Consider the following 24524-nt stretch of genomic DNA (forward strand, 5'->3'; position numbering starts at 1 on the left):
TCAAATATCATGTTAAGGCTTATTTGTGTGAATAAAAACCATTAAATAAATGAATAAAATGCAACATTGATGTGCATTACATATATGATGGTACAATACAATTTTCAATCTTTTTAGGCACACATGATATAGAAGTATATGCATCAGAAAATGTTTGGTATACAAAGTTAATTTTATGAATTCACTGATTCGTATCCTGGGATTTTTCTGTTAGCTTCTGTCATCTAAATTTATTTTCCCATCAGATACATTGAAGAGACTGAGGAGAATGAAGACGATCCCTGATGAGAGTGAACCTGTCACACAAAATGGCTTCTTGGAGAAATAAGTCAACATATGCCTCATCACTTTTTCTTTGTTTATTCATGCTCAGTTCAGAATGGGTATTAAGTGTAAATGGTTTTCTTTTTTTCTTTCTCCCCTTTATGTAATCACTTTTGACATCACATAACTAAAGCTAATGTATTCTCTGATTGGTGCTTGATTTACTGTGTAGTTACATACTTTTCGGTAACACTTTATTTTACAGTGTTCTTGTTACACGTATAGGGCTGAGCAAATATGGGCAGAACTCTTTACTGCCCTAGTTTTCCAAAAGCCCTTTAAAGGGGTGGTTGAATATGATTGAACTTTTCTAACTTCAGTGTAATGTTGCTGTTTGAGCATTTGCTTTTAAAGAAATGTTTTTTTAAGGACTACAACAAACGGTTGGTAGGGACTACACAAGCTTCCTCCAGGGTTAGTGACATCACTAACTCTAAAATTTACATAAACCCCGCCCCCCGGAACACGATTTATAGGATTATCATTAACACTAACCATTCAGAAATGTCCTGTTGCTTCTAGATGTTGTCACTTCTTCTTGAGCCTCTCCATTACTGTCTGACCCCAGTTTGAACATAAACATTGACATTTTCAGTGCATGTCTGTGTGAGTGCAAGGTCTTGAAGCTCCGCCCCCTCTGCTGAGAGCAGCAGCTAATTTGCATTTAAAGGGCCAGACACAAAACGGTGCGTTTTTGCTCACCCTCAAAAATTGACAACTTTAACTTTATCCCCCTCTGGATCTCCACCTATTTGCCTCATCTTTTGGTTTCCTGTTGGTTGGGTTCGGTGTTGGTATTCCACTCATGTTTAACAGTGCTTTGCTCAGGGTATAATAAGGAAAGGTAACTGTTGATCTAGGAGAAAGGCTTTAACCCCGCCACTCCCGTACATCGGTGCGTAACCTCATACAAGAAAGGCTTTTACAGCCTCACCTGCACAACAGTGCATTATTTGTTTTCTATACAGTATGTTGTTCCATTCTACTGTCTGTATATTTAAACATGTAACTTAATAAATAACTTTGCCTGCTTTAAAGGCTTTGAGAATCTTTCCTTTTATCACTTATTATGTTGAAAGCTAAAGCTGAATCTAAACGTTCAGGTTAAATCCTACGTTTTCCTATTAGTTTTAAGAAAGATCTTTACCTTTAAAGAATAAGAGGTTAATAACAACAACTTTAATAGAGTCAGATTAATTATATTGGAGTCAGATACATATTTGGATCATACACGTCATCCTTCAACTGCCTTTTGTTTCCGATTATGGTTCAAAATAGCAGCACAAGTTTCCACGTTACATGTAGTTATAGTAATAACTATAAAATATGCATAATTGCATGCAACTAGCCCTAAACCAAACCTCAATCATGACCCTATAAGTACATGTTGTTAATTATTATTAGTCAGTACTTAAAATAATACACTGTATCTGTCACGGGTGTGTGCAAAGGCAGACGAAGGCGAAGAGGCTGAAGGCTCCAATGCAAGAGTTTAATCACAGAAATAACTCAAGGTACAAACAGGCAGGTAACACACTCAAAATAAGACTAACTACAGACAAAGACTGGTTGAACTGAAGGAAACTAAATACTTACACTGATGAACAGAAACAGGTGACACAGATGAACTAATTAACTGTTGACTTGAAGGCCACAAGCATATAGGCTGCGCATACAACATCCAGTGTGTGCTGCATTGCGGTAGGGCTGTGGGATAGGAGGGCACAGTCATCAGCGTATTGCAATTCATGAATTGTGTGGTGGTCTTGGTGTTGGCTTGCAGGCGGCGGAGGTTAAAGAGGTTCCCGTCCAGACGAAACTGTAGGAAAACACCATCGTCAGGGCTGAGGGAATTGCGGGTGAGGAGGGTGACTGCGGCCAGGAAAAGGTTGAAGATCACTGGAGCCAGTATACACACCCCTGTTTCACTCCTACCTGAACAGGAAAGGAGGGGGAAATACCCACAGTAATAGTCACTGCCCAACACTGATAATACAGTCTGTGCCAATTGACCCTTCGCAGGGAGCTTGATTGACAGGCGATCTAACCAATCATAATCCGCCATCCGCCATTTTGTCCGACAAAGCAGTCAGGAGAGATAGCAGATTAACATGGGAGGATTTGAACTTGAAAAACAGAATGTACTGACGCCAACATTCCTTCTTATGTTCATTCATGTTTATTTCACGAGCAGCTTTAACTGATGGTCTACAGCGATCTGTCAGACACATTTAAGAGCCACAAAACGGTATGAATCGTTTAAATTTATTTAAAAAAATAACCAAATTTGAAAGGTGAGACTTTGCTTAATATGTTTAATATCGAAAGTAACCTGGTCTGTCCTGTCTGTCAGCGGGTTGTCAGTCTCCTCTCTGCTCCGCAATGTATTTTTCACTGCGTGAGAACATGGTGTGGCGTGAGAGCAGCGTAGCTTGTCGAACATAGCGACAGTAACGAAGGGGGGCGGGTCTTTGCGAAGGGTCAATTCACCTTTGGCTAAGCCCCGCCCCCCCTTAGTTACTGTTGCTACGTCCGACAACTTCATCTGAGCTCTGGTTTGGTATCAACATGGATTATGCTATGACAGCTCTTCCTGCTGAAATTTTAGCAAACTTTTATAAAGCAGCAAATAAAGTGTCAGATAGAAGTAGGCAAAAGGGGCTACAATATGCGTTCGAAGGCTATATTCAGGACATACAGGTGAAACGCAAGGAGAAAGGCGGCATCCAAATAGAGGCAAAAGCATACCGGTCACAGTCAAAAAATGAACCACCGCATATCCTACTAATCGATACGGAGGCTGGGACTAACAATATCAAGGAGCAACACTGTTCATGCAAAGCTGGGTAGGTCTCTATTCACTTCTATAATCGTTATTACAAAGCAAACGGACTACGCGAGTATAACGTTGTATTTATTAGTAGCGTGTGCTAGCGTATCAACAACCGGTAACTTATGCTAGGTAACGTTAACGTTAGCTGACAAGGTGATGTTTTGGTTAGCTGCACAGGGTTTTGCGCGCACATCATCGGGCTTATCCATACCCTGGATCTCTGCAAGGCACAAAATATAAACACGGTGCATGTCCAGTCCTCCACAAGCTTACCCCAACAATGGCATAAGCCAAGAGGTGCCAAAGTAGCACCACAGCCTGTGACATCAGTCGTTGTGGCCAGGGCCAAGAAGGAACGAAAACGCAGAACCATCTTCTGCCAATACAGCAATGACAGGTGAGTCACAACTATGTTGATTTTTAACACCATGTAGGCTGGCTATCCCATTGTGTCCTTCCACCATAATAACCAACTTAAAGGGATACTCCACTTTAAAATGAAAATTCTGTCATCTTAACTCACCCTCATGTTGTTTCAAACCTGTATGAATGTCTTTCTTCTGCTGAACAGAAAGGTAGATATGAAGAAGAATATCAGTAACCAGACAGTTTCTGGGTCCCATTGACTTCCATAGTATATTTTTTTCCTACTATGGAAGTCAATGGGACCCAGAAACTGTCTGGTTACTGATATTCTTCTAAATATCTACCTTTCTGTTCAGCAGAAGAAAGACATTCATACAGGTTTGAAACAACATGAGGGTGAGTTAAGATGACAGAATTTTCATTTTAAAGTGGAGTATCCCTTTAATTTGATGTATGTGTTTGAGAGCACATGGCATAAGCAGAAATGTATTTTGTATTTCAGATCACTTGACATAAGTAGAAATGTATGACTTTTCCATGTCACAGGGCCATCTCCGAGGTAACAGATCAGGATTTGTTATTATTGAGAGAGCTGACAGGGACACCTATGAGCTACATAGCAAGCAAACCCCCGATAGATGTAGTAATAGGTCAGGAGAAGTACCCTCTTGGAAGTGGCTTGAGCTACCAGGTAAAGCAGATGTAAAACTGTTAAAGATAATGACTCATTTCTTATCATTTGCAGGGAGACATTTTATTACAGTCACATAGCCAACATACATTTGATTTCATTCACAATAATAACACAGTAATTGATTTATCAACTATGTCAGTTAAAACATAAAAACATTCAAATTCAGGAGCTTATCTTAGCTGTGTGTACAGACAGATCATTGAGCTGGATCCTATGCTTTTATAATGTTCGGCTGGAAATTGGACAGCATACAGACCACAAACCATACCTGATTTATGTTTCCAAGCCTGACATTAGGGATCCTTCCAGAAACCATTTTAAATTTCTTCACTTTGGCTATGGCTCTTTCTACATGTACTCTGTGTTTGGCTATTTTCTTTGTCATCTCAACGTCTGTAGCTGGCATCTGACTATTTGATTTGGCAAAGGGGGGAATGTTCAAATTAAGCCCAAGCTCCTTTACATCCTTCTCAATAAGAAAACCTTTATCCACCATGAGCCCATCACCTGCCTTAAGGTAGCCACACTGAAGCAGACCTTTCAGTAAATCTTTGATTCCACATTGTCTAAATATCTCTTGGTCTGAGATTGATCCCGTGTAAAGTGTGGATTCAAAGATAATGGCGCCACGAGGATCACAGGCAATAAGGCATTTAAGTGTGTTGGCAGATTTGTAGTTTGAGTAAGTCTGACTTTGAAGTAACAGTGATGTTGGTTTCTCTATCTTAATCTCTGTACCATCAAGAATTGCAAAGGTTGTTGGGAACTCTGCTCTGTAGTTGTCAGGCATGTTTTCTGTTATCCTGTCCCTGTGTGGCCAAATAGACATGTTGCCTAGTCTACCATACATGAAATCAATCCATGAATTGAATAAAGTACTAACAGTTCGTTCTGGAACTTGAAATTTGAAGGCCAGCTCTTTCAGATCAAAGTTTTGCCTCAGCTTCATAAGCACGAGTAGGAACTGTTGTCGTAAAGGCATGAGGTTGATCTGCTGATCTACTCTGTGGTATGTCACAGGGCTAAGTGTTTGTGTATCTGTTGCAGTGCTGGGTATCCTGAAAAATGCACACAGCTTGTTGAACTCATCATAATTAAAACCTGTGCAGTACTTAAAGTACTCAGGCACACTGCAGTTAGATATAGTCTCTGGTGTGAGTTGGTAATGAGTTTGAGTGGGTGTGGTGTGGGTGAGTGGGTGAGATGCTTGATAAGTTTTAATCTCTTCCAGAGGCAAGGCATTTTCTTTTTCTTTATCGGCAAGTTGCCTCTTTAATCGATTTACTTCCTCTTGGTCCTCTGTGCGATCCTGGTGTGGATCCTCTGTGTGAATCTGGTCTGCTGTGTGAATCTGGCTTTCTGTGTAAAAACATAACAATGAAATTATTAAAATGAGGCCTAGTTAAAAAAAAAAAATAATAATTAAAAAACAGGAAACATAATGTAAATAATAAATGTATTTTTTTTCCCCCCCTTCATTGCATACAGCTCCCACTATTGGACAACACTTCACAAGCATCCTCCCAGGCAAACTCCACTGACTTCCCAGCATTCCCTTTGCCACCACAGCCAGGCTCTTTCTGTACTGTCCTTAATGAAGTGCAGATGGAAAGGTTCAGTACCATGGTAGTCTCAAAACCTGAGGCAGAGGCACTTGAGAAAAACACCAGACAGCAGAGTAGCAACAATATCTGGCATCATGTCCGCTCTATTCGCCTAACCTCATCCTCCTTCAAGAGAATATTCTCTAGAAGAGCCGATTTTGAACAACTTGCCAACATCATGCAGAGGAAGAAGAAGAACATTATGACAAAAGCCATGAAGAGAGGCCTGGAGCTTGAGCCAGCCGCTGCAGCCCAGTATGCTGTCATCACTGGTAATGAAGTTCAAGTGTGTGGGTTTGTTATCAACCCTAACGCCCCCTATTTGGGTACATCCCCTGACAGAAGGGTTAAGAGTGGTGAGAATGAAACCTATGGTCTTCTAGAAATTAAATGTCCAATGAAAATCAGTTACACCGATTGCCAGTACCTTAAACAGGTTAGTGATGACACCTACAAGCTCAATTGTACACACGAATATTACTTCCAAATCATGGGACAATTGGGGATAACTGGGATGCCATGGTGTGACCTTTTTGTGTTATGTGAAAGTGACTATCACCTGGAGCGAATTTGGTTTGATCCTGAGATGTGGAGGAAAATAAAAGATAAACTTGACTGTTACTTTTTTGAGTACTTTCTCCCTACAATGTGCAGTGAGAGTCCACAACAGTCACATGAATTGTAGCTTACCTGTTTCAATGACCATGGACAACTCCTCTGATGTGGTATCCTGCACTGATGAGCCTGATACTGTGGAAATGCCTCTGTAAATACATATGTGAAATTGATTAAAGTGTTTGATATTATTTTGATACTGTGGAAATGCCTCTGTAAATACATATGTGAAATTGATTAAAGTGTTTGATATTATTCTGATACTGTGTTGTGGCTGTAATATTCTTTCTGCAATTTAATTATTTTATTATAACTCTTACCTTTTAGTCGGCAGTCTTCGACCTTTGACTGCACTTCCTTCACCATGAATAGCAGCGACTGGATTTGGGAATTCGGGACTTGGTTCCCCATTGACAAAATGCTGAAATAGTAATGTAAAATATTGTTGTAGTGTGGCAACACGATGGCGGTAACGTTAGTCACCTTCAAAACTACCACAACAGCGTGTCTATAACAGTAACGTTAGGTATTTGTATCTTGAATAACAAAGTTAGCTAACATCCAGCCGCTAGTCAAAACATACAATCCTGACTTACGTGATAACTAAACTATCGCTAAGCTTGCTTGCTAGCACCTTGATTCTTCATTAATTAGGGTAGAGAACCGAAATCATAACCTAAAACAGCATAAAACTGTCTAACTAGTATAACTTCACAGTAAGGTTAAAAGCAAAATTTACCTTAGAGCACACAAAAGTGTGCTTGTTGATCCTTGAGGGGTTTAGCTGACTGTGAGGACGTCCACACAGTTTAATCCAAAGACGACACTTGTCAGGATTTGACTTCGGTTTTGGGAAGGGAAAAAAACGGACACCCCCCTCCAACCTCTCTGGGAAACGCGTATCTGTGTTACAAATGCCCCAGGCACAACGTTTAACCATATTTTTGACGGTAATAGCCTGCCGAGACCAAAAATATGAGACGCCTGTGTTAAAGTCAATGGAGCGCTGTGAAAAAGTGTCGGACCTCTGTCGGAGCTCGTTCTTGGCTGCGCTGTGATTGGTCAATCTACATTCTAGGGTGTGGCTTAGCCAAAGGCGAATTGTGTAAAATTTGCTGGCCCTGTTCAGACTGCAGGCAAAAGTGGCCCAAATCCAAATTTTTGGGGGGTCAAGTGACCAGGTCAGACTTCTTCAGAAGTAGTGTGAACACTCAAATCTTGTCCAGATCTGATTTTTTCAAATCAGATTTAGACCACTTCCATATGTGGTGCTGAATCAGACCCAGATCAGATTTTTTTCAATGCGGCCGCAGTGTGAACAACCAAGGCAGATTTGATGCGACTTTTACGCCAATCTACATCGACATTGATACATAAAATTGGAAGTCCCGCCCCAGCTCGTGAACAGAACCAATTAGAGTTGAGGCGGCAGTGCTGCGTGAAGTTAACGATGAACTTGGTGGAAGAGCAGGAGACTGACTGACTGAAACATGTCGGGGAAAAGAAGGAGAGGAAGGCCAGGAGAGTTGTTGTATCCCAATCAATCAAGACGTTCTTAAAGACATAGGCCGCTGTACGTGAGCTGTATCGTTCAGTTTCGTTCCGACAAACGGGGCACTACTTTTTCTTTTGCTCAATATGTTCAACGTTAATAAAAGGTATCCAAGTAAAAAGTTCTCCACGCATTATCCTGCAGTTAATGAGAAAAGTGTAATTTATTGGTGCACTATATTGACTGCGTATTGAGACATATAAAACTGTTGAGCTAGATTTTCAACCAATCAGCATCGAAAATGTAAGTAGGTCAGAGCCAAAATCAAGCCAATATCACTACGCACATGTAAACATGGAGGAGGACGTAAGCAGCGCATCTTCATCTGATAGCGGCGATCAAGCTCGATTAACACCCGTAAAGTGTATTCTTGATGTCGGAAAAGATGGTGGGAAAGGTCCGCAGCCCTTTACTGAAGTCCGATGGGAAAAAAATCAAGCAATGTGCGAAGGAATGGCTCAAAACGTCGGACACTACGGAGCTAGCTATTGCTAATAAACATGTTGCCCTCCTGGACAAACCGGTCTCTTATGTCCCAACAAACTAACGTTACGGGTTTCAGGTTAGGTGTTTTTTTTTTTTTCATATATGCAGCCGCCTAGTAAGACTAGTCTTTTATGTATCTTTCTTTGTCGTAGTGGAGAGCGCATGCATGGTTGCATAGCAACGACGACAGATGCCACGGGAACATCGGACCGAATTTTACTATTAATAATAAAAGATAAGCTAATGTGCATTGTAAATGTCAGTAATTTATCTTTTTTTTACTCATTCTTTTTATAAAGAATTATTTAACGGCTGAAATATGTGAGGTTTATCTTTTTATAAAACCTTTTTTGTCAAAACTTTATTTGAACTTGTACATGTTAGTAGATAACATGTTGCAAGACACTCTTTTAAAATCTGGCCATCATTTTAATTATTATTATTTTAATGTTTATGGAAACAAAAAGTGCACATTGATGGTAAGTTTATTTGTTATTTGCTGGTTAATGCATTATAGGTCTTAAATTTCAATCTTTATGGTCTTAAAACGTCTTAAAAAGGTCTTAAATTTGACTTACTGAAACCTGCAAGAACCCTGCATGGATAAGAGCAGGGAGAGCAGCAATAACCCCCTTTAGGGTAAACAGAACAGAACCAACATGAATGTATTGCAGATATCATTAATGTCAATATTTTAATGTACAACATAATTCGAGAATTTAGTCTGATTCAAAGGGCAATCAGAATCCCAAATCCTGACTGACGAGAGGAGGAGCTGGGGATGGAGGAGGGTAATTAGCTCCTGAGAAACGCAATATCTGCTGATAATACTGGAGGAGCTTATTTATGAATACAGTGATAGGCAATCCACAGGAGAGCATTGGATCCTTTTATAAATGCTCCCTGTCCAGACGGCTTTGGATGGATTGTCAAGGATGGTGATCTCATCATATCATGGATGACTAAAGATCCAGCTCCTCAACAGATTTTGGGGTCACTCCACTGTGGGTGTAAGTCTGGTACTTGTACAGGTGGAAGGTGCTCATGCCACAAGGCTGACCTGGCTTGCACTGACCTATGTAAATGTTTTCATTGTGACAATGTGAGATTAACTGAGGATAGTGTTTCATGTGAATCTGATAGTGAGGACAGTGATCTTGATATTTAGTCATGTGTATATGATAATAAAATTAATATAGGACATATATATTTAATATAAATAAATCAAAATTAAATCTTGTTTACAATAATCATTCCTGTGAATATGTACATGTAGTGCAGTTACTGCTCGTGTATGCGAATTGACAATTCACCATTAAATGTGTTATTTTGAAAAGTGTTTTTTTTATATATATTATATTTTGGCTTAATTCTATTTGTTATTCAGATTTTACCTCAAATATTACCTTTGAATTGGAACAACATAATGAGAAGTAATTGGGATGTTAATGCTACAGAAGAAGTTTTCTTGATAATCTTATCATGTTTACTGTGCCTAGATAGCAACTTCAGGTATATCACACATTTCAAACTGGTTTATTTTGTACATCAAGTGGTAATTATATGATAAACAGGTTTGAAAGTGCAAAATTCCCTATGTTTTCCCTTTTTTTCAAAATGGGCACCTTTAGCATCATTTTTCTCAAAAACTGCAAGGTTGTGTGCGGAGAACTTTTTCCTAAGGAATCTCTATATATTTCTGATGTTAAATATAAAAAAAGTAGGTAGTGCCCCACTTGGTGGAACGAAACCCTATTTCTAGGCCTCTTTTAGGCTACCGACAGCGGCCTAACAGGTTGTATTGTTATTTCGCTGGGAATAAGAAAACTACCGTCTACAGCCTGCCGGGTCCTGTCACTTTTCATTATCGGTGCACAACACAATCGACCGAATGATTACGTGCAAAATTCCTGTCTTTTTACACAATTGTAAATAGAGTTAAAAAAAAATACCAGTCGCAATGCATCATGTCCTCAGCACCTGCTCATTAATGTTACGGCTGCCATTACACAAACATTTTGAAATAAAAGTGAAAATGCTTACTTCCCCCATAAGCTCCCCAACTTTAGTGCAACAGCATGCTGCGTCTGATGTCATTGTTCTCTTGCGCATGCGGGTCAGTTCAAAACCGCAAACCGTTCACACTGGAATCTGAGATAGGCCACATTTTAAAAGGTAATGTGAACATCCAAACGAAAAAATCGGATCTGAGCATTAAGATTTGAGCATTAAGACTTGCGGTGTGAACGGGGTCTAATATTTGTTTTATTTCTACAATAGCATTCTTGTGTCAGTTGTAATCTAAGTCAGTGTTATGACTTATCAAGTCTCATTTCATAGCCGGGTGAACACCGGCCGGTAAAGTAAACATAGCCTAGCTAGCTGATGCACAAGTGATAATTGAGGAGACATTTAAACAGCTGTCACCAAAGAAATAAAGCACCCTGCCAGTGCCACCCCAACAGGCAGTTTCAAATCCCAGGGTCAGTCTCACGCAGAGACAAGCGAGAAGCAGGCAGGTTAGCTAATGAAAAGGCAAACTGGGCAGCAGATAGAGAGATGGGTCTAGTTAAATAAAATAAAAGATGTTTATGCAGGAAGGAAAATTAAGCAGGAAGAAAATGAAAGCAAGCAATCGTCTACAACTTCGAAACTTGGTTCACACAAAAATAAAAATTCTGTAAATTACTCACTCTCATGTCATTCCAAACTCGTAAGACTTTCCATCATCTTTGAAACACAATTTCTAATGAAATCTCTGAGAGATTTCTGTCTCTCAAAGCCTATTCAACCAAAACTCTGACCATTAAACATTCATAAAGAGATTGTAAAAGATATCAATCGAGCTGTTTAGTCCAAGACTTCTGAAGGGCCACGATCACTTTATATTATGAATAATTTAATTTAGGTTTTTATTCACAGATAAATATTGATCAGCGTCCGCAAACACATTTGAGTTTCCGCAAGAATCAATGGAAGTTTGTTCTCACACGTCAAGCAAGTATGATTTACCAAATTTGAGTGTTTTATGTATGTACTGTATGTCAGTCAGAGTGGACGACCAAAATGTCTGGATCTAAACAGGAAGAATTAGTTCCACATCAAAGTCCTATGAAGTGAAGATTCTGGAAGGGACACTTCAATTTTATACTAATTAACGTACATAATCCATTTTCTCTGAATCTGAGAATACTGTAGGTGAGTTAAATCTGGCTCATTTTTGGTCATAGCAGAATTTTGACTAAATTTGTAGTTACTATGTTTTACATTAGTACATAATAGATGATAATGAGCTACTTGCACAAGAAACAGTGGCACCGGTGATACCGGAAATAAGTGATATGTATTGCATATGTATTGCTATAAAGCAGAAGTGCGTCACGAGGCTCAGTGCAAGTAGCCCATTATGCGGCTCATTTTTGGTCAAAGCAAAATTTTGACTAAATTTGTAGTTACTCTGTTTTACATTTGTACATAATTAATAGATGACAATTATGCCATCATATACTGTAGGCTACAAACCATAGAAAAACGTGTATGAATCAGTCTACACTGCCATCTAGTGGCACCATATAACAGCTCAAAACTATCAACTTCTCTAAACATCAGTCACTCACATACACTTTCTCACACCATGCAAATGTGGGCTACCTGTCACAAAAACTTAACTGTTAGCCTATATAAATATTATAATATGTTGTTTTATGGAGACTTTAAGCTGCAATGGAGCAAATAATAAACAATAAAATTACTTAAATAAATAATAACACTCAGCCGTTTCAAATAGCCTACACAACGTAAAACTACAATATTTTGAAGTCAGTCAGATAGTTCTTTATGACAACTGACGAACACGTGCTTAGCTAAGTCAACTAATAGACTAGCAAGCTAGTTCTTTGCAATGCAATTTTCTGTTAATAAATGTGGGATTTTTGGCCTATTTTTTAGGCCTCAATCTATCTATCTAACCATCCATCCATCCATCTACCTACCTACTGGCGCTGCTGTGATAAGGTCTGTTCTGTGAGTGACGGTGAAAACTTAAAAACTTAAAATACCACTTGAATGCCAGTTCAACAAACAGATTTACGCATAGCCAAAAAAGAAAGAAACAAAAAAACCATAAAAAAAATACCAACATTACACAAACAGCCTACCACCAGTATTATGAATAAACTGGCAAGCGAGTCCCAGGGATGGAAATTCACTTTTTTGTCCACCGGCCACTGTGGCAGGTGGATTTCAAAATCTACCAGCCACTCAATGTTTTTACCAGCCACTTTCTTGTTTTTAACCGACAATGTGTAACTGCATGTGAAAATTAATACTACAAGATCTACAATACTTAAGCAGTTTATTTAATCTCAAGTCTCAATGAAATACTGACATTTTCTCTTTCTCTCTTATATATATTTCTCTTTTTTACCTGGATGTGGCATTTGAATGATTCGTGGTCTTTTATGGCTTCCAGTTTTAGGTTTTTAGTCCCAACAATGAAACTAGGGCTGGGCGATATGGACCAAAAGTCATATCCCGATTATTTAGGCTGAATATCGATATACGATATATATCCCGATATTTTTTCCGCAAAGTGAGAGCAAATGTTCAGTCAAAGTCAAAGCCAAATATGACATGTCACAAGTAGTTTTATTGAAACCGGCTATTTCCACACACACAAGTACTGTCCCCCTTTACTTAACATAAATTGTAAGAATATGACTAATAGTAAAGACTAGTACTAATAAATAAACATTAGGCCTATGCTAAAGCTATTAAATAGCAGTCCCAAACTAGTTTTTGTTAATACAATGTTGGTATGAGCCACTAGAGTCATTTAAAAATATTAAAAATAACACAAAGAAAAATAAAGTGGCATTTTTGGGGTTAATATGGAAACGACAGTTGCCATGGTGAATACACAATATTAACAATAACTGTTAATGAACCATGGAAACTGCTCCTGGTGAACAGAATGAAAATCATACCTGCATTACTTTTATTTTGTGTAATTTACAACGTAACGGCGTTGCATGCTCGTAGTTTCTTGTGCACTTTATATGCAGTGAGGCGATACACAGCGCGCGCCGCCGCATTTGCGCGTGCAATTGAAGAGTGTGCGCTCCGAGCACAGGATAACGGCTGACGTGACAGGACAAGAAAGTCCGTTTTTCTGAGGTGAAAGACTTTATTTCAGCGTACACTTATGTCCTCTAAAAGTGTCCGCCGTCTGTGTGAAACAGTATATTTTTATTTACCCGCCACGGTGGCCGGTAGGTGAAGCGAGTTTACCCGCCACAACACAAAATCACCCGCATTTGGCTGGTGGCGGGTGCTAATTTCCATCCCTGCAATGAAAAGAACCTGTTCAATTTTTTACAGTCTTCAAATGAATGATTCGCGAATCAGACGTCACGTCGTAGATGCGTGACGTATAACGCTCTAACAACATGGCGACTGACGAGGATTCGGGAAATTATTTTGTTAGAGAAATAGAAAAAAATGACGGGTCTATTTTAAGAATGTATCAGTGCAGCAAAGGGGACGTGGGCTGTGTAGTATGGGACGCTGCTATTGTCCTGTCAAAATACCTCGAAACGGAACAATTTTGCAGTATTCAGTCTGGTGTTCGTACGTGGTTCTCCAAGAGCATTATTGAACTGGGTGCAGGAACAGGACTAGTTGGTCTCGTGGCTTCAGCTCTGGGGTGAGCTATGAATGCCGTGCCATATAAACATATTAATTAAAATAGATTAGATGTGTTATGTGGCCATTTAAACAACTGATGAAAATGAATCTATTATATTCGGAAAGTTATAGGATTTTAATTTATTATTGTTTGTTCTGATAATAAATATTATGCACAAATATTGTTTATTCAAAGTTTTTTGGCTGGATTTCAACCTGAGTAAAGAAGAGCTTCAGCCTCTCCTAAAGCTGAACATTGAGAAAAATCTGCAACTCATCTGTACAGGCTCAATCACAGCCAAGGTACTGAAATGGTTTGTACTGCATTTCGTCCTACACCACAGGATCTTTTTGGGAGGGGTGTGTTTTCATCCTTTGCTATGAAACCTATTTATTCATTAGATTCAAGGTTTACTAAATACAAGTTTTACATCAAAATAAATGAATACCCTTTTACTTAAAAGTTTTCTTCCAAATAAAGTGAGTTGCCCCCACATGATCTCACGACCATATTGCACACAAATAAATTTGTTTGACTTTTATATTAAATATACTTTTCTTATATGAAAATATTTTGAAAAAGGTCTGTTTTTTTTGTCCTTACAGTGAAAGGTTTTCATTTCATGAAAACGGCTAATGAAACTTATGAAATATTTTTCTTTTAAAAGGGGTGGAAGTGTTGAAGATTTTCTACCTAATCCTCATTATATTATGATGGCTGATTGTATCTACTATGAGCAGGTACTATAACAATGAATATTACACTAATAATGTATATATTTAACTTGTGTTACCTACACAGCAATAAACCTTATTCACAGCAGTACCATCTTTTGATTTCTAATGGGAATGAAAGTGAGACTGTGAGGGATAGACATACTTCTTTGGGTTGTACTGTTTGTGTGTACTTTAATGTGTTTTTTGGTTGTTCTGCTGACAAAAGACTGCAAAAATATATTTCCAAGAAATTTCAGTAGACAACAAACTCCAGACAAAATTATAAGTGATAAAACTCTAGGAGTTTTATACAGCTTTTTACAGCGGATGCCATTGAAAACACGGTAAGTCTATCCCTCACAGCCTCGCTTTCATACCTGTTATGGCGCTGCTCTGAATAAGGTCTATAGTTAGCTCTACATTACAGAATTGTTAACAGTACTAGGTTTAATACCCTTTGTGTTTTATATTCCACAGTCTGTGGAGCCACTAGTGGAGACTCTGAAACTCTTGGCTGGACCAGAGACGTGCATCATCTGTTGCTATGAGCAGCGCACTGTTGGTGTCAATCCTGAAATAGAGAAGAGATTCTTTGAGGTGAGAGAAATAAACTGTAAAATCCTCTATTACATTGTCATATTTAGTGGCACACTTTAATGAGAGTCAGAATTAGATCAGTAGAATATATAATAAAGGGGAATTTTTTTTACAAAATGTAGTACAAGTCTCAGCGCTGTTTGTTGTAATCCAGGGTTGTAATCCCACCCCCCCCAAACACACACACACACACACACACACACACACACACACACACCAGAAGAGGGCTGTGCCTTTACAGCTTGTACCTGGAATAGTCTGGCAACAACAAAACAGGAGAAACAGGATGAATGCATTTTTGCATTACACTGCACTACTTTTCCATTATTTTCTATTTAAACTTTTGTGTACACACACAGCTGACCTATTTATGTTTTGCATAATAGGTTCCCTTTAAATGCATGAAAAAAAAAGCCACTTAAATTTATTGTCAGGCTCAATCTGGTATTGCCTTATTCCTCATCTAATACACTGTTTCATAGCTACTTCTGCAAGAGTTCCAGTCAGAGGAGATCCCACCTGAGAAACAAGACCCAGAGTTCAACAGTCCTGACATTCGTCTTCTCCACCTGCGACGAAGAGTCGACTGAATGCCTTTTACGAGGATGGGCTGTGTATGTTTTAGTAGCCTGCAGTATTTGACACTGTACAAAATATTTTATGTTGATGTTATGTGATCTGGGAATTTGGCCTTAATGTGAGCCCAAGTGTGTTTTCAGACTAACAAGTTTAAGCAAATGTTAAACTGACAATAAATTTTAGGGACAATAAAAGGACACTTTTTTTCACCAATTCAAAGAATGTTAAATTTGTAAATAGGCTAATCACTGTCTAAACTTCACCAAAACATTTTTGTCAATACTAAATCATTGAAAAACCTTTAGACAATGCCCAGTTTCAGTGTTTATCATCTGATTGTAATGTTTCAGCAAGCATTATTATTTTTTTACAGTTTTGTTCAGTGTCATTCTGGGTCCTTGAATGCATTGAAACCACAGTTTTTTTTATAGATTTGAATTTTAAGTATGTATTATTTAGTTATTAGATTCATATTAATGCTTTTACTTTTTGATGTCACAATTAATTACAGAGGCAGATGTTATTTTTTTCTATAGGGGGAAACATTTAGATTTTTGTTAAATCTATAAAATATAAATTATGACTTTAAAATGAAAATTTAAGGGATTTATTTTATTGTGATGGTAAAGCAGTTTGGCAAAGTGAATATATTTTACAAAACTCTGGAGATTCATCAGCTTGTTCCTTTCATGTGCAATTGCAAGATTTTAAAAAGAAAATTAAAATAGGAAAAGTTTAATATATAACCACAAGTGTCTTTGGGATAAAATGATATTTGGATTTTTATAGTGCATTACTGTACCAAATACTAATAATAGTGATTGCTCAAAGGATTCTACATCAGACCACCGGATCTTAACTGGTATTCCCTCTTCTACACCAAAGATGAACTAAATAAACTATGTATTTATTTAAAATAATGCATGGACTGGATTTAGTGGTTTATGGCCTCATATAAAGTCTCTGGTGGGAACATGATTGAGGATTGAGTTTATTAATTCTTTATTTTACAAACAACATTACTTGTTTTCCCATCATTCTGTGTCCAGAGTTAAGGCTATATATGGTGGAATTCACTGTTTGGCAAATTTACAGGTGGGAGGAAAATCTTTTACAAATTTGAAGAAATTTATTGACAAAAAAAAAAAAAACCTTCAGCCAACATGAGCTGTGGAAAATTGTGTGAGATGATCTTTTTTTTTTTTTTTTTTTTACAGCGGATTCTATTGAAAACACAGTAAGTCTATACTTGGTCAGAGGGTGGAGGGTTTTCTATTGCATTTGTGTCCACTTGATCATACAAAACTGCAGTTATTTTAGTCACAATGCTGCAACTTGTTAAGTCAGTGATAGACAGAAATCAAAAGGTCTTCAGATGATGTGCCTACTGCTCCTTTCATTGGGCCTTTAATTTGACCTATTTTGGATGAAACACCAGACTCCACTTAATCTACAGTTCATAATGATTCCGAAGAATCCAGAATTATTTTTGCCAGACACAAGTAAACGTCAACTGATCAGCATGAAATACTATACACATTTCAAAAATCCAGTCAAATCCAGTCAAAATTGATTTCTATAGCACATTTAAAAGCAACAGAGTTGTACCAAAGTGCTGTACATTAAAACATTGAGCATATAAAAAGAAAGCATAAAAAGAAACCATGCAGCATACACAATATAAACACATTAAACAAAATACAATAAAAAAATCGAATCTAATCAAAAGCCAGAGGGAACAAATAAGATTTAAAACTGGCTAATGAATAAGCAGACCTCACATTTAAGGACAGACTGTTCCAAAGTTTAGGTGCTGCAGAAGAGAAGGCTCGACCACCCTTAGTTTTACAGCGAAAACATGGGACAGTTAAGAGAAGCTGATTACCAGATCTAAGTGTTCTTTGGGGAGAGTAGGAATCAGAAGGTCACAAATGTATTTTGTTGCAACGCCAGATGAAGCCTTTTACACAAATACAGCAATTTTAAAATCAATTCTTAACTTTACAGGAAGCCAATGTAAAGTCGCTAAAATGGGAGAAATGTGTTCTCTCTTTTTTGTTGCCGGTTAAGATGTCTCACTGCAGCATTTTGGACAATTTGCATGCGAGAGATCGCAGTTTGAGACAGGGAATTACAGTAGTCCAGACGTGATTTTATGAGAGCCTGGATTACGGTCTCCAAATCTTTCGGAGGTAGCAACTGTTTTAATTTCGCAACCAATCTCAGATGAAAGGAAATTTAGTGACAAATCAATGTAACCCCAGCTTCCTTACATGAAGTTGAACACTGGCGGCAATAGAATCTAAATTAAAAAGAAATCTAAATTTCGCTTGCTTTCATTTAATTGCAAAAAAATATTAGCCATCCAGCATTTGATCTCCTCAAAACAGTTGCAGATCACGTCCAAAGGATAAAAACTGTCCGTTTTAGCGGGTAGATAAAACTGTGTATCGTCAGCATAGCAATGGTAGGAAATCCTATATTTCTTAAAAATGGTACCCAATGGCAGCATATAAAGTGGAAAGAGAAGAGGGCCTAGAATGGACTCTTGGGCCACACCAAATAATAGGGGAACTGAGGAAGAAGAAAACTTCCCAATGCTCACTGAGAAAGTTCTGTCTTTGAGGTAAGAGGCCAATCACTGCAAGGCGACACCCTGAATATTAATATTAGTTCAAAAGTGTCAGCATACCTGGCAATAGAGAAACACACAGCAATTGTGCTGGAAGTTTTGCTTACAGATGCTTTCTTCAGTGGTTTTCCAAATCTCTCTAATTACCCAAATGGAACAAAAGACCTGTAAACATTCAGCACCCAGATATTCATGAAGCTTTTGTTGGACCTACTCTCATGCACAAAGGGTCACGCCTGGTTTCGGGTTTCGCCTGGTTTTATCAACACTTGACTGTGTTTAAGTTTCTTTAAACATTTTGAACAAAAAGCTGAGAAAATTGTGTTTTTGTCAAAGACTACGGATTCAGAACAATGATCAAAATACAGATGGAGTAGAAAGAGTCCATCAACACCCCAAAGCTTCACAGTCATTTCCTCTTCATGGGTTCAACATTTTATTCCCCCTACCGTAAACAGTGAAAAAAATCTGTTCGGAAGTATTGTGTCTTAAATGACGGAAAATTTCATCAATGGCAGGGATGGGAAAGAGTAAAGTAGATTGGAAGTAAACCAGTAGACTAGCCTATACTAAAATTCATATACTCAGAATTAGAAACATATATGGTTTCTATATAAATAAAACAATGTAATTTATAAGACAATATGTAAAACTATATGTAAAGGCTACTAAATCAAACACAACTACAGACCAAGTATGCTTAGAATAAGTCGTTATACTTTTAAGTATATCTCGATAAAAAGATTAAGTACAAGTATAAGCCAAATATACTTTTCGGTCAGTTTAAGTCAAGTATACTTGTGTAATTTTAAGTATATTTCTGAGAAGTCCATAAAAAGTAGACTGAAATTATACTTTCTTATATTTTAATTTATAAGAAGTATAGCACATTTGAATAAACTTTTTAAAGGAAGTCTCAGGTGAGAACATGATTTGTGAAGAGATCAGTAGATCTTATATATCATTTTAACTTAATTAACTTCAGATGAAGTTTCTTTATTAATTCAATATTATAAAAAAAACATTATTTTGACTAATCTTAAAAAGACATTTGAACTTCAAACTGCTTTCCATGTTCATTTGCATATTCATTCATTTCTTTTTTTTTTTTTTTTTGTTAAGGCTATATATGGTGGAACTGGTGTCCCTGAGCAAAACCAAACCTACACACTGCTCTACACCCTTCCTGAAAACATCATTCGGTCTGAGCACGGAATTCCAGAGCCTAGGGCAGAACAAAGAGAATCGGTCAAACCTTGTAAGAGAAAACTGCTCAATTAGGTGAGTTGTTATCCTTGAAGGTGAAGTATATCATTTATATCTTAAAAACTGAGTTTAATCTCTAATTATATTGTAAGTCTCTTAAAATTTATCAAGATGTGTCTTTCAAAGGGACAAGATTTCCCTCCCTAACAGGTCTAACAGGTCTAACAGTTCTAGAGTATCTTATCTCTTATAGGTCTTTGGAAACAAAACCTATTATAGCATAGTGTTGACATCTAACCAGTAACAGATGCCAGATGTGACACTTTTATCTGTTTTTCTTTATATTTTTTCCTAAAAATCGGACTTTTACAGCTGTAAAAATGCCACCACCTCGTGTGAACAGAATACCCGGGGATGAACAGCCCACAAGAGACAAAACGGGCACTCTTGAAGTCCCTTTGAAATTCTTGGATCAGGACTACCAGGAGTTGAAGAAGAGCTGCTTCACCAATAACAGGAGATATGTTGATGAGAAGTTCCCTTTAGACAGCAGCTCCATTGACCCAAAGAAGAAACTTGGATTGGATATGGAACAAATCAAATGGTTGAGGCCATCAGTAAGTTACCTGTATTGACTTTCCATCTTCAGACCTTCAGAAACTTTCAAGAAGAGTATATAGACATTATTGTTTGAACGGATCTGAAAGAACTTGAATTTTACCTATCATCGTCAAATGTTGCAAAATGTCTCTTAGGGCTTGTAAGAACAGGTTTATCTGTAACATTTCCTTAGATATTTTTTATTTACAATTGTGGCAAGGCATCTTAAAAGCACAATATGTAAGATTTTTGGATTTAAATGCCCAAATATATTTTGTTGACATGTACTTGCATGATCCTACATGTTTCCAGCAATGTGTAAATGTAGAGAAATCACGTATTTTAACCAGTGTAACGGCCCATGACAATTGTGTCGACTGTCAATGACATATCCATGTTACTGGTAGAATATGCTTCAATATATTGTTTATAATATGTATATTATGTTATGTGTTTAATAATTATTATGCTTTAATATATAATGTGTTTTGTTAGATAGGTGAGCAACTGTTTGGATACTTTTATCGACAGAAAACTAATCATTGTTATATAGTTCAACACGGTTATTAGTCTTATTGCTTGAATCTCTTGTTTTCTTGATTTACCGTGAGTAACATGTTTGTACCATGCCTCAGAGACAATGTAATTTAGTCAAGTGGCTAGCATGGCATAATCAGAAAGAGCTTGTAGTAAGAGTACAGCATTTTCTCCACCATACAATATATTTTAAAATTAAGTGCATGCCATTTAGCAACACAAGTCACCCAGCTTTTAATGATATGATATTCTAATATTGATTTAAGTTACTGCAATGTGCAACAATTGTCTCATACCAGCCACCGAGCGAACACACAGAGTAATGATAACATTTCTTTCAACACACTCAAATCTATTTTAGTAAGCTTGTAAAACAGCGCCGTCTTACCCCACAATTTTAATTGATCAGATAAAGTGACCTGTATGAGAAGTAATTCAGCACTTGCGGCTGTTTTATTACAAACCCGATTCCAAAAAAGTTGGGACACTGTACAAATTGTGAGTAAAAAAGGAATGGAATAATTTACAAATCTCATAAACTTATATTTTATTCACAATAGAATATAGATAACATATCAAATGTTGAAAGTGAGACATTTTGAAATGTCATGCCAAATATTGGCTCATTTTGGATTTCATGAGAGCTACAAATTCCAAAAAAGTTGGGACAGGTAGCAATAAGAGGCCGGAAAAGTTAAATGTACATAAAAGGAACAGCTGGAGGACCAATTTGCAACTTATTAGGTCAATTGGCAACATGATTGGGTATAAAAAGAGCCTCTCAGAGTGGCAGTGTCTCTCAGAAGTCAAGATGGGCAGAGGATCATCAATTCCCCCAATGCTGTGGCGAAAAATAGTGGAGCAATATCAGAAAGGAGTTTCTCAGAGAAAAATTGCAAAGAGTTTGAAGTTATCATCATCTACAGTACATAATATTATCCAAAGATTCAGAGAATCTGGAACAATCTCTGTGCGTAAGGGTCAAGGCCGGAAAACCATACTGGATCCCCGTGATCTTCGGGCCCTTAGACGGCACTGCATCACATACAGGAATGCTACTGTAATGGAAATCACAACATGGGCTCAGGAATACTTCCAGAAAACATTGTCGGTGAACACAATCCACCGTGCCATTCGCCGTTGCCGGCTAAAACTCTATAGGTCAAAAAAGAAGCCATATCTAAACATGATCCAGAAGCGCAGGCGTTTTCTCTGGGCCAAGGCTCATTTAAAATGGACTGTGGCAAAGTGGAAAACTGTTCTGTGGTCAGACGAATCAAAATTTGAAGTTCTTTTTGGAAAACTGGGACGCCATGTCATCCGGACTAAAGAGGACAAGGACAACCCAAGTTGTTATCAGAGCTCAGTTCAGAAGCCTGCATCTCTGATGGTATGGGGTTGCATGAGTGCGTGTGGCATGGGCAGCTTACACATCTGGAAAGGCACCATCAATGCTGAAAGGTATATCGTTCTAGAACAACATATGCTCCCATCCAGACGTCGTCTTTTTCAGGGAAGACCTTGCATTTTCCAACATGACAATGCCAGACCACATACTGCATCAATTACAATATCATGGCTGCGTAGAAGAAGGATCCGGGTACTGAAATGGCCAGCCTGCAGTCCAGATCTTTCACCCATAGAAAACATTTGGCGCATCGTAAAGAGGAAGATGCGACAAAGAAGACCTAAGACAGTTGAGCAACTAGAAGCCTGTATTAGACAAGAATGGGACAACATTCCTATTCCTAAACTTGAGCAACTTGTCTCCTCAGTCCCCAGACGTTATAAAAAGAAGAGGGGATGCCACACAGTGGTAAACATGGCCTTGTCCCAACTTTTTGGGAATTTGTAGCTCTCATGAAATCCAAAATGAGCCAATATTTGGCATGACATTTCAAAATGTCTCACTTTCAACATTTGATATGTTATCTATACTCTATTGTGAATAAAATATAAGTTTATGAGATTTGTAAATTATTCCATTCCTTTTTTACTCACAATTTGTACAGTGTCCCAACTTTTTTGGAATCGGGTTTGTAGAATGAAACAAAATGAGAGGAATTTAAGTGATTTTAAGTATCAGACACAACATTTACACGGGTAAAATGTCCCACGGCTCTCGGCCCCGCACTGCTTCATGCCACAGTAACGTTCATAAAATGAATACATTAGCTCAATCATTAGTCCCGTCGGATTGCTTTCCATCGGCTGTGGAGGTGAAGAAGACAACTCCCATGATTCTACGTTCAGTCACGGCATCATCAAGCTACGCCTTTGTAATTGTTTTGAAAAAGGAACCTCTAGAGGCGTACTGTGCCTTTAAGTGTCTTGAAAGCAGATTCAAAATACATTATACAAGTGTAAATGTCTTCTGTTGTTCCCAAATCCTTAGGGCAAATTTCATTGTATAATGTATTAATTTAATTAATCTCTCTCTTTAGAAAATAGTGGCAGACCCTCAACTCATTGTTAAGGGGGTTTCCAGGTTTGACTATTCCCAAGGATCTTTAGGTATGCTTATATCTGTGTTTATTTACATATTCCAGTTGGTGTTGGTTTTGAATGATACTCTATCTATGCAGTAAATAGCATCACTCCATATAGACCAGAATGCTCTTTGTTAACTCAATGAAAGATAAATTTTTGCTAATGTTTGTGCTTTTACCTTAGGAGACTGCTGGTTTCTTGCTTCAGTTGGAGCTTTAACCTTTCAGGAGGATGTCATGGACCAGGTCATGCCAGTTGGCCAGTCATTTGGTGAAGATTATGCAGGGATATTTCACTTTAGAGTGAGTTCTTTGGTCTTTTTCAAAATAACTTGAATACATTTTATGAAATCAAATGATCAGTCCTTAAACGTTCTTCTTTATTCACATAGTTCTGGAGGTTCGGGAAATGGATTGATGTTGTAATTGATGACAAACTGCCAACAATCGATGGCAAACTCATTTTTGTTCATTCAAAAACATCTAATGAGTTTTGGCCTGCCTTGCTGGAGAAAGCTTATGCCAAGTAGGTTTATTCTTAAAATTATTCGTCTTTCATAGTATAAAAGCATGTTTGTTTATTGAACATAACAATATTAGGTTACACTTGATTTTACAGTATGTGTACTTACAGTGTACTTACCCAAGACAGCACTGGTAATATAAGGTAACTACATGGGTAAAGGTTAAGTTTAGGGGTAGGTTCAGGGTTAGTACCTAGTTATTACCCAATTATTGTAATTGCTATAATAAGTACGTACTTGGGGTACAAGACTGTAAATAAAGTTGGTTACACTTTATTTTAAGGTGTCATTGTTACAGTGTAATTATACATTTAAGTACTGAGTAATATTAAGCAACAACATGTACTTACTATAGGGTTAGGGTAGGATTAGGATAAGTAGGGCTAGTTGCATGTAATTATGCATAATTAACTGTTATTACTATGGTAAGTACATGTAACATATGTAACAAGGACACTGTAAAATAAAGTGTTAACAGAAAGTG

At 37.7% G+C, this 24524-nt stretch overlaps 4 protein-coding genes across 6 annotated transcripts in view; 3 read left to right on the forward strand and 1 right to left on the reverse strand.

The window, feature by feature from the left end:
- Positions 1-1361, forward strand: part of LOC309479259 (calpain-1 catalytic subunit-like) — a 29595-nt gene extending 28234 nt beyond the window's left edge. The window contains exon 13 of the mRNA XM_082143281.1: positions 246-1361. Within this exon, the coding sequence (XP_081999407.1) occupies positions 246-285 (40 nt within the window). The 3' untranslated portion in view covers positions 286-1361. The remainder of the gene's footprint in view (positions 1-245) is intronic.
- LOC309479261 (calpain-1 catalytic subunit-like) overlaps positions 1-24524 on the forward strand; it is a 98713-nt gene that overhangs the window by 68670 nt on the left and 5519 nt on the right. The window contains exons 1-5 of one of the 3 annotated variants that reach the window (XM_082143288.1): positions 19841-19985; positions 20263-20507; positions 23472-23541; positions 23701-23819; positions 23909-24042. The exons of 1 other annotated variant lie outside the window; for it this stretch is intronic. In XM_082143288.1, coding sequence (XP_081999414.1) covers positions 20271-20507; positions 23472-23541; positions 23701-23819; positions 23909-24042 — 560 coding nt within the window. In that variant the 5' untranslated portion in view covers positions 19841-19985; positions 20263-20270. Of the gene's footprint in view, positions 1-19840; positions 19986-20262; positions 20508-23471; positions 23542-23700; positions 23820-23908; positions 24043-24524 lie in introns of those variants that run through there. One more of the 3 variants, XM_082143287.1, reaches the window with a different exon arrangement.
- LOC309478603 (uncharacterized protein) lies at positions 3549-7539 on the reverse strand. Its single transcript, XM_082142208.1, has 4 exons — positions 7176-7539; positions 6757-6857; positions 6512-6585; positions 3549-5576 (listed from the first exon to the last, which is right to left on the reverse strand). Exons 1-4 carry the CDS (start codon positions 7374-7376, stop codon positions 4429-4431), a joined length of 1524 nt encoding a protein of 507 aa, XP_081998334.1. The 5' UTR covers positions 7377-7539; the 3' UTR covers positions 3549-4428.
- On the forward strand, positions 13918-16170 carry LOC309478584 (protein N-lysine methyltransferase METTL21D-like). Its single transcript, XM_082142189.1, has 4 exons — positions 13918-14178; positions 14828-14900; positions 15354-15473; positions 15956-16170. Exons 1-4 carry the CDS (start codon positions 13922-13924, stop codon positions 16061-16063), a joined length of 558 nt encoding a protein of 185 aa, XP_081998315.1. The 5' UTR covers positions 13918-13921; the 3' UTR covers positions 16064-16170.

Source organism: Leuciscus leuciscus (assembly GCF_965113295.1).
Source record: "Leuciscus leuciscus genome assembly, chromosome: 17".
Taxonomy (NCBI): domain Eukaryota; kingdom Metazoa; phylum Chordata; class Actinopteri; order Cypriniformes; family Leuciscidae; genus Leuciscus; species Leuciscus leuciscus.